The following is a 10,527-nucleotide window of genomic DNA, read 5'->3' as shown; positions in this document are numbered from 1 at the left end:
TTGGAGAAGATGACGTGGATTTGTGGGTGTTGGAGGTAGGGGGGTGTATGGGTGGTTAGATGCGGACGGTGGTTCGGGTTTTCCGGACGGCATGGTGTACTTGTAGAGATCGGTGAAATGGGTTTGTGTTTTGTTGGATGCAGGGGTTATTATAGGTTGGGTTCTTTTGGGTCCCCAGTTGGGTTCAAATTTTATCTTAACAGTGGAGGGTTGTGGCGTTGCGACGGTTCTTTAACAACACAATAGTCGTTGGTGTAAAGTGTTCTTTATTTATGGTTTTTCGGTTATAGACCTTTTATAGCTTTACAAGTCCATTAAGGTTGGAGATGTAGAGAAAGACGTGTTTCGTGCTTATTGGAGTATTTGAAAAGCGAAAAATGATAAGGTGTTCGAAGAAAGCGAGGTTAAAGCGGAAGACATTATTGGTGTCATAAAATCTCTTGGTTTTCTTTGGTTCAAGAATATATGCAGATTGATTAGTTGGGCGAATTGATGTAATTTTGTTTTCCCTTTGACGACGGCCTCCGTGTTGCGGAGATAGCTTGGTGGTGGTGGTGTTGGTGTTTTGTCGGTGTTTTCGCTTGTTTATAAAAGTTTACAATTCGAAAAAAGATGATACAATGGAGTGTTAATGCTGAGACTTGGTGTTCTTGTCTTTAGCATTTAGTTTCAGCGGCATCAGGTAATGTTTATAAAAATTTATCTCATTGCACTATCGTGCCTTCGGGTAAGTGTTTACCGACGTTATCGTGCCTTCGGGTAAGTGTTTACCGACGTTGGCCTTAGATGAGGTTTTTCCCATATAGAAAGACGAGTGTATCCTGATGTGATGAAATTAGTCGACTGTCTATTTGGAGGACTCATTGATCGTTAAATAAAAGAGAGAGAGATGAGAATGTCTTTTACTTCAAACTTGTTTTTCTTAAATGATTAACGCTAATCTTATGTATTAGATTATAAGTATCTAAATCTATTTAGTTAGTTATGTGTAATATTTGGATTTAAGTTGTTCATGGAATTTGTAGGTTCTTATTAAAATTAAGAACCGGAATCATAAGTTCGCCTTCAGCTCTTAATCTAGGAGCTATAAACTTCATGAACAATTCGTTTGAGATTCACTGTGCTAGGACCCACATCAACTAGGGGTGTAAGTGTAAACGAGTTCAACCGAACCCAAGCACGCATAAGCTCTAAGTTGGCCTCATTTTGAGACCTATATCTAGAACTCAATCTATGCTCATGAATAATTTTCAATCTTGAGAAGAACACAGGTTCGGCTATTGGTTATTTAGTTGGTATTCCAAAAATTAAGTTATTTTATTTAAATAAATGCAGAGTCGTTTAAGCTTGCAAGTCTAGTCAAACTCGATAGATAATAAGATTCAAACTTAGACTCGAGTTCGTTACCCGTTTGATCGTTTTATTAGTCAATTTTAAGACCACAAACTGGCAATCTGGCACAAACGAAATAATTAACCTTTACTTCAAAGGAGAAGTGAGGAAATCAATTTCATACGAAACTTTGAATGATTCGCTCCTTTTATATTTCATAGAAACATCCAAACGATTTACAATGAAGTGGCGGGTAAGCGGGCAACAAGCTGCGCCGCAACCCCCTTTTGGATAGCAAACTCAATCTGACTAAAAACAAAGTTTTGATTCTTATGGGCTGATACGTTACTATACACAACTTTCTGAACCCTATTCAAAAGGTCCACGGCATCCGGAGCTAAGAAACCAAAAGTGTCAAAGGCGAAGGGGATAAACACATGTTGATTCTCCAAACAAACTCTCTCGTGTTTAGCAACCTTGCCCGATGCCGCCTTCAATGCTGCCTGGCCTGCTACAAATCCGGTGTCCCTAATCCCAACAAGAGGGGACACTCCTGTGAGTTCAACACAAGCGTGTTTTCCCCCTACCCACCCAAAAACAAATATACCGGCTGGTCGTAATGTAGATCTTCCTTCTTGAGGATCCGTAAGAAAGTTTACAGGGGCTTCCTTTTTAGCCGAAATTCCGGCTCGTTTAAGAACATCGCATAGAACATCCCTCACCAAATCATGCCTGTACTTAAACCCATGCAACTCTTTGCAGTGAACCGCATGCTCGCCAAAAGAATCCAAACAAACCTTACGGCAAACCGGGCACGGCTCATCTACCGGAAACAAAGGGATCATTAACCGATACTTCAGGATGGCCCGGTACTCCAAAGCCGACATATGTTGGCCCAATCCTTCAATAGGGAGAACACTTAAGAAATCTTGAGCCCGAGGAGCCCGAAGACACTCAAACACCGCTTTCTGACGAAGGGATAAATCAAACTTTATTTCCAAACTCTTGATGATTCCACTATAAAGGGCACTCGCCAAAGCATGTTGGGCTTTAGGGGGGCGGTGTCTTTATTAGGAAAAACCGCTAATGTCAAAATCGGGAAGTGAAATGTGCAACCGATGTATCGCACTCCCATAATCGGAGTCAAACCCATCAATACCACAACCTCGAAGAATGTGGTCTTGTAATTCCCAAGATTGCGCCCTCGAGGCCACAAACGCATAAGTAGAAACGTCTGAAGCTGAACATAAACCCAAACCTCCAAAACGAGTCGGAAGTGATGCCAACCTCCATTAAAAATCTCCAAAGAAGGGACTACCACAAACCACGATGTCCTCAATCGCCCCCCGAAGGCCATTGTCAAACACAGAAACTGCTTCCCCTACATACACAGGGTGGCATGTTCTGAGACCAAACAACAACTTTCCAACTCCCATACATGAGCGGAGCAAAAGGAGCTCGCATTGAGGGTTCCGCAAATGCGGGAGATAGCTCATCAACTCCACAGCTCGCGAAGCCCTTTTCATAGCAAGTTCACTGATGAACCCGGCATCCCGGCTAACGGCTCCCCCGAGGAGTTTCACACCTAGCACCGGTCTTCCAATCTCACAGGGAAACACCTCCTCCTGCACCTTAACCCCATTGCACGACGGCCAAAATACTTCGGTTTTCTTAATATTAAGTTCAAGGCCCAGGCGGGAACCCTCCGACCTGATAATATCTAAAGCTTTGGCAACCTATTTAGAGTCCCCAATAATTGTACCATCATCTAGGTACCAAGCATGAAAGAGAAGCTTACAGGAACTCTGGACTAGATGAATAAGTGGGTGCAGAACTAAGGCGAAAAGAAGAGGTCCCAAAGGGTCCCCCTGCTGAAAACCCCAGTGGTGGACCAAATGTGGTCATCCCCCACATATAGCCTGGCCGGTTTCCCATATAAAAAGTTCACCCAGAAGGAAATAGATGGACATCGGGCCCGAACCTCATTCAGAAGGGCAGTCCTATCCACCAAGTTGAAGGCATTACAAAAATCAATAGTAAGCATAGCCAATGACCCATCAGAATAGAACTTACTTAAAAACCTTTTCGCGCTATGAAGAACGGCCTCTGCACCACTAGGGACTCCCACCCCAAACTGAAAGTCGCACATGTATTTAGTAATGTCTTTCCCAACACCCCTCATAGCCACCTTAGAGATCAATCTTCTCCAAATGGCACCTACGGCAATGGGTCTAATCCCATTGTCCGGTTTGAGCAACGGTGTGAGAGGAGCCGACGCAATGAACTCTGCCAAATCCCTTAGGCATCTCCCCCCAAACATAAATTAACAATCGCAGTAGTAGCCTTTAGTAACCCAACAGCGATCGACGACCCCTCTCCACAAAATGCATCCAAAATATGCTGTGCCCTCAATCCATCTCGTCCGCATGACGTCCCTTTAGGGAAGGATTTAATGCATCCAAGCACACAATCCTCATCAACAACAAGAGGAGGCTCAGAAAGCAATGAAGCAGGCATAACCGGCGGGGGCAAATTGGGATGCTTAGCCACTAACGCTTTCAAAGTGTCATTGCCGAAAGGTGCAACCCCTGAAGAGCATAATACTTTAATGGCGGCAGTAAAATGCCCGTCCGCCACTTTTCGTAAACATTGTTTCACATTGGCGCATACCGCAACATCATCGTGCTTAGCGAGAGGCTCCCCATGACTCGAGTTCACCCCTATAGGTGTGGCAAAAAGGGATAAAATAAGCGTATCAAAACCATCCTTAGCACCCCAACTTGCTAGTGCTTGTTGAATACTCTGACATTGCAAAGACTTTCTATTACCGGACCTGCGCTCCTGACGTTTAGAAGGTCTGAAAACACGCAGCGTGCACCGCGGTAACAAGAAAAGTTTCACCCATGCCTCAACAGAGTCTGGCATAGCAACCACCTTACCCAGAGCCGTAGTTAACGCTTGAGAAAATGCCATATGACAACTATGAGGGATGCTCTTAACAGTTGTGATAGGAAAAGAGAAGACGCGGTCAAGGAGAACCTCATCCACCACTATCCCTCCCAAGGGAGCAACATCCCTCATAACATGTGGTTTATCAATCCCCACAATAAACTCCTCCACAACTCCCACACCCTCGTTGTACTTGGTGACTCCATCAGCATGATGACACGTCCGTTTAAGAGCATTTGGACGCATACACACCCCACATAGCCACTGGTCCGAGGCCTTAAAAGCCTCCCCAACCGAAATAAATAAATCACAATCCGTGGAAATGGCGTCCCGTAGGGTCCCTTTCCGCTCATCCGACGACAAATGAAGTCGTTTGATATGCGCCATTAACCGAGAGATCCCTCTTGACCCCGCCCGTCCATCCGGGCAACAATGGAACCCCCTAAAAGGACATGGCCAAACACCCACCGAACCCACACTATTTTCTAGGGTCTTAGACATAGCACCCTCATCAATTAATCCACCACGAGAAATGATGTCGAACCGACAACCATGTCCACCTCCCGTGCCCACCTCCCCCGATGGGGCTCCTTTGACAATCTGAGCCCTTGTCATAACCCCTCACGACAAAAAGGCCAACAAACAAACTCGAGCTGAGTTTTGGGAGTAAAAACCCTAACTAAGAGGAGAAAGGAGAGCAACCGCCGGTTGCTCTCCCCTCCGTAAACCCATAAAAACCGATTAACTCATTGAGACATTTTATCGAACACCTGGCGGGCAGACCCAAAACCGAGGATTAAAGGCAAAATTGAAATAGCACTAGGGGTGGTGGTGAGGAGATGACGATGATATGACAAGGAGATGATGCTGGTTACTAATGTGTGACGGCAGGTTGTTCTTTAGGCGAAGGTGTAGCAACGGTGGTGGTGGTGGAAATCTGTTTGGGGGTCGGCTCAAAAATTTGAACAGTTGATTATGACATATAATTCAAAAACTAAAAACTCATACTTGAATGGCATATATAGTATTATAACTCATACTTCAAAGTTCAATCATACACATCAAAATAATTAACCTTTACCAAAACATACACATCAAATTACACAAAATACATAGCTCACAAATTTACATCACCATACCTCATGACAAACTCGTGTCCGAATGTTGCTGCTGCTGTTGCCGTTGCGGTCTGGTGCGAGTACTCAAGCTTCTATACATATGTGAACACGCCCGAGAAAACTCAGACATGGCCCGAAACACCTCGGGCAAACCCGTCTTCAGATTCATCAAAGACTTATCCCTCACTTGAACACACTGCCTCTGGTACGCTTCTTCTTCCTCCTCTAACCGCTTCTTCAATAACTCAACCGTAATCTGTTGCTCAGCAATCACTTCTTTATCATTTTCCATCTCATCATCACTTCTCTTTTGGATATATTTATTATACCAATCTTCAAATTTCCGGGTCTTTCGTGCTAATTCCCGTCTCGTTTCTTCACATCTTTCCTTCATCTTCATTTCTTCGGTTTGGTACTGATAAATAGTGTCCATGACGGCAGCAAAGTTCATGATAGCGGTCCGTGCACTTTCTTCCGGAAGCTTCTCGAGAAAATCATACCATGTTCTTAAAAGGGTTTGGATTGGTGGCGTTTGTGGTCTTTCAGGGGACGATACTTTCTCTCTTAGGTTGTTGTCTATGGGAATAAGGTTGAGTTTGAGCCAGTTGTTTAAGGATTTAATGTATTCTTTTTGGTTTAACATGAGTTTTTCAAACTGCGCGTGCCACATTTGGACATGAACGTGAAGCTGGTGCGTGTTGTTGTAGTGGTGCTCGCTCGTTTCTTTTGGTGAATGTGAGATGCCGAGTGATCTTAACGCCTGCACGATTGTTGATTGCTTATCGTGTTGTTCTCTCATCTTTCCCCACATTTCCGCCATCCTGTATGCGCGCATTATTATTATTAGAAAAGATTTTCGAAAACATTTATTTAGAATACATATATAGAAGTTTAAAACTTACCCGTCAACGAGTTGAACGAGTTTCGGGTATAATTGTTCATCACGAAGGCGGTTGATTTCTGAAACAGTGGAGTCCATTGATTGCATGTCTACAATGTATCTTGTGTGCAGGTGACTTACTGTTGCTTTTGTTCTCTCCAAATGATCGGTGCTGGCCCCACGTTTCTTGAGTCGGTTTAATGATGCAATCTTTTTTTGGTACTCAAATTTCATCAGTTCCCCTGCCTGTTGATCATCGATCAGTGAATATTAAAAAAGAAGTGTAATCGTAAAAAAATATCAAGCAATGTTATTGTGTTACAACGTTTTAGCCTGAACGCAAAAACTATATGCAAGACCTTAAACATTATGAACAAGAATACACCACACATAAAGAGCTTATAGCTTATATATACGACATCAACATAATGCAAATTAACAAAATCACAGCATTCTCAGCTGACTAATGTATGGAGATTAATGGACACAATTTTGACACGGTTTATTACAAACGCAGATTTGGGTTTTGTTTTACATCTACGAGCTCAAATATTCAAATGGGTTGATTTGGGTTCTGTTTTATATCTAACGGGTCAAATACTAAAATGGGTTTATTTGGGTTCTATTTTCTATCTAATCGGTTGAAAGTAGCTCGTAGCCTCATAGTGTATTTAGTGGATTCAACCTCTAAAATATTTGTATTTAAGAAATTATAGCTGAACACCTAATTATTTAGAGTTAATTACACAAAAATGTTAAAACATTGATTCACACATCACTAGATTACTAGTACACAATAAGGAACAAAAAAACCAAACTGTAACATACCTTCACTTCAACGTACAGCTTCTTCTCCCACGCAAGCATCTTATCCAAAACCGTAGCATGTGTTTCATTCTCTTCCGAATCAAAATCATCATTTTTGTCATCAACTTCAGGTAATCCTTTAAACGACCTATTCCACGTGATCACACGCATCACTCGTGCAGAATGATCAATATTCCCTAATAAATATATACACATTATTAGCTACTTAAAAACAAATCAATTCATCTTATTCAATATCCATAACAATAATGTCATATACCTCGCCCATCCGCAAAATTGGAATGATAATGCAACCGATTCGCCTCGAGCATCTTCGAAACCTCGTGGGCGCTTTCCGACGCTTTCAAAAAACAATCATCGAGCTCCGTAAATATCTGCAACAGGTTTAAACCCTGCCCTCCGCCTTTACCCGACGGTCTATACTCCCTCGTGTCAGTCGGTACTGGTACCGGAATTCGCACCTTCTTAACCGGCTTAGGCGGAGGAGGCGGAGACGGTGCCGGAGACTCCTCCACGTGTTCATGTGCCACGTCATCAACCTCCTCATCATCATCACCACCATCCTCAGTCTCCACGTCATCATGATTAATATGATTAACAGAATTTTGTTTAAGTTTAACCTTCTCGTGTTCGAACCCATTCGGTTCGTTATCCATATCCGATAAGCTAGATCCGGCCACTTGATCCATCGTCGGAAAAAAATAATCCCACGACGACATATTATCATGCGGCGGAGGCGGCGGGGCGGCTCGGTTAAGCTTGGTCTCCATCGGCCGCGGCGGCGGTGGCGGCGTGGACTCCGGCGGCGACGGGGGCGGAAACCCCTCTTCAGATTCACGTTTCGACGAGCTTCTACCGGACTTTCTCGAACTACTCCGGCGTTTTAAGCTCCGATCATCATCAACATCTTCATCTTCTTCAATTATGATATCCGGGTGCGAATTCAAATCCGGCATGGTGGCGGCGCGTTGGAGCGGCTGAGGCGGGGGCTCGGGGAAGGTTTCCGGCGGCGGGGGTGGGGCCGGAGGGAGGATTGTGGAGGAGGTGACGGCGTCGACGGAGGAGGGGTGGTGGTGGTGGTCAGGGAAGTCGACTTCGCCTTGGGCGTAGTCGCTTAAGGCGGCGCCGGTGTTTTTTAAGGCGGCGGCGTAGGAGAAGTGTGCGGCGGCGAAGGCGTTGCGGGCGGAGACTGATTCTTTCATTACTGTTTTGCGTTCTTTGCATCGGTTTACGATTTCTTCGTTCTCGATCTTTGATTGTGTACAACCCATCGTTGATAATTAGTTTGTTAATATTATTATTATTATTATTGAAGATTATTATTATTATTGTTATTATGTGGAATTGAGAGTGGGTTGAATTGGATTTGGAATGATCATGATGAGAATGATGATGAGTGTCTGACTGATACGACGACGTATTGAAAATGAAAACCGACAGAAATTAAAAAAATGGAAAATTCTGGTGAATAGAAAGTCAAAAGAGGGGTTCGTATTTTTAGTTTGATCCCTTGACTACTGAGTTTTGGGTTTTACAGCTTTTTTATTTTTTAATTGTATTTAAAGTTTAAGGTTTTTAATTTTTAATTCTCACTTACAATAGTTTGTAGGGAACTTGGTGACTCAATTAAGTAAGACTGGATCTATGTGATCTCCACTTTGATCCTGAAGACATATGGGTTTCACTATCAGTGGGCCTTTGGGCGTGTGGATTTTCCCTGAAACTGGAGATAACTTAGTTTCATATGACTGGGTTTAGCCAGCTGACGATGGTCTTTAGCCATTGGGTCAACCCGTACGAAGTAACTAGACATTCTATACTTGTTGGTTGTTCAAAAACAACAAAAAAAGTTCCTTCATGATTATTAAATATTAATGGATATTATTATATGGGTTGTTTTAATAAATTATACATAGTTATTAGTAACTCTGATAGATTACATCATATGAATTAAACTATGAAATTAGCCGTTGGTATGTTGTGAGATGTTGATGATACACCAAATTTGGTTGCAGTGCATTGCAGACGAGTTGTTAGATGTCTTGCTAAAGGTGTTGTAACATTACATGAATCATTATAAGATATGAATTGTATTTTGTAAACCATCAAAAAAAGAAAAAAAAAAGAAAGAAAAAAAAATTATCCATACATTAATAGTTAAGTTTGCTTCCATCATCTACATGTTACCATCATAATGCTAATGGAAAGGTAAAAAAAATTACATGCTAACATGTTAATGATTTTATCGCTATGTATTTGTTTTTTACTTATTTTCGGTAAGTTGTGGCGTAGCTTAATAGAGACCCGGGTGGTCTCTTCCTCGTTCACGTTTTTATCTAAACTTCACTGTCTTTTATACTCCGTATAAGATTGTAGTGCACTATTAATGTTTAATGCGTTTTATTTGATTTTTAGTAGAAAGAACTGCATTGTCTACGTCTCTTTGGTATTTATCTTCTCATAGCTAACTTCGTATTTACATTTCAACCCCTCAAATACTAAATTGCGTGTTTCCAGCACAACTACTTTGATTACAGCTTTCATACTTTTTTATTTTAAATTGTTTTTTAAAGTTAAGATAATATTCCTCCATTATTAAAGAATATCATATGGGTGTTAATCTAATAACAATAAATAAATAAATAAATAATATGAATTCAGGTAGATTACATCATATGAAAGAAATTATGAGTCAAGCGTTGGAACATCGTGTGGGATGTTGATATCAGGCTTGTTGATATTGATTTGTAGAGAGTTTGTTGGATAACATGTTGAAATACGATGTAATATTATATGAAAAATTATTATATGATAGGACTTTCAATTTTATTTTATTCTTTTACCATAAAACATAATAAAATTAAAATCATTTGGTGTCCACGTTAATAAGTAAATGTTCTCCGACTACCTATTACCGTTATAATAAAATATATTTTTGTGATTTTACTAGTAAACGTTATTTACATATTTTCAGTGAAATAATAAGACAATGTGTAGTCAAAACTCTTCATGTAAGGGCATTATGCGATACGTGACATCTCATACAATAATTGAGAGTTTTGTAAAAAGTGGTGTAGTGATTAAAAAAAACCTTAACACTCCCTGCAATCATTATTATTTTAATTCTTCTCTACTTTTTTAATATAAATAAAATAAATATGAGGGTAAGAAAATTGATTGGCTAAAACTCTCCATGTCAACACTTGGAATTTGTGTGTGTGTGTGTGTGTGGGTGGGGTGGGGGGGGGGGGGTTAATAGAGTTATGGGAAAGCTTTGAGGTGAGAAACGTCCTTTACAAATGATCTAAATAGTGAAATGCATTATTCGGGTTAATGGAGGAACTAATAAATGTTTTTTACAATAATGATCCTCTCATAACTAACTTAAAGATACTATTAATGAATGTATGATAAATTTGA

At 41.2% G+C, this 10,527-nt stretch overlaps 1 protein-coding gene across 1 annotated transcript; it reads right to left on the bottom strand.

Moving 5' to 3' along the window:
- Positions 1–5,312: 5,312 nt before the first annotated feature.
- LOC143588027 (protein ALTERED PHOSPHATE STARVATION RESPONSE 1-like) lies at positions 5,313–8,526 on the bottom strand. The gene is made up of 4 exons (XM_077069151.1): positions 7,367–8,526; positions 7,108–7,283; positions 6,302–6,525; positions 5,313–6,220 (listed from the first exon to the last, which is right to left on the bottom strand). Exons 1-4 carry the CDS (start codon positions 8,376–8,378, stop codon positions 5,422–5,424), a joined length of 2,211 nt encoding a protein of 736 aa, XP_076925266.1. The 5' UTR covers positions 8,379–8,526; the 3' UTR covers positions 5,313–5,421.
- Positions 8,527–10,527: the final 2,001 nt, after the last annotated feature.

Source organism: Bidens hawaiensis, unplaced genomic scaffold, assembly GCF_021521415.1.
Source record: "Bidens hawaiensis isolate Kalapana, Puna unplaced genomic scaffold, B.hawaiensis_p1.1 tig00001575_1, whole genome shotgun sequence".
In the NCBI taxonomy this organism is placed as follows: Eukaryota; Viridiplantae; Streptophyta; class Magnoliopsida; order Asterales; family Asteraceae; genus Bidens; species Bidens hawaiensis.
This window is presented reverse-complemented; position numbering and strand designations above follow the sequence as displayed.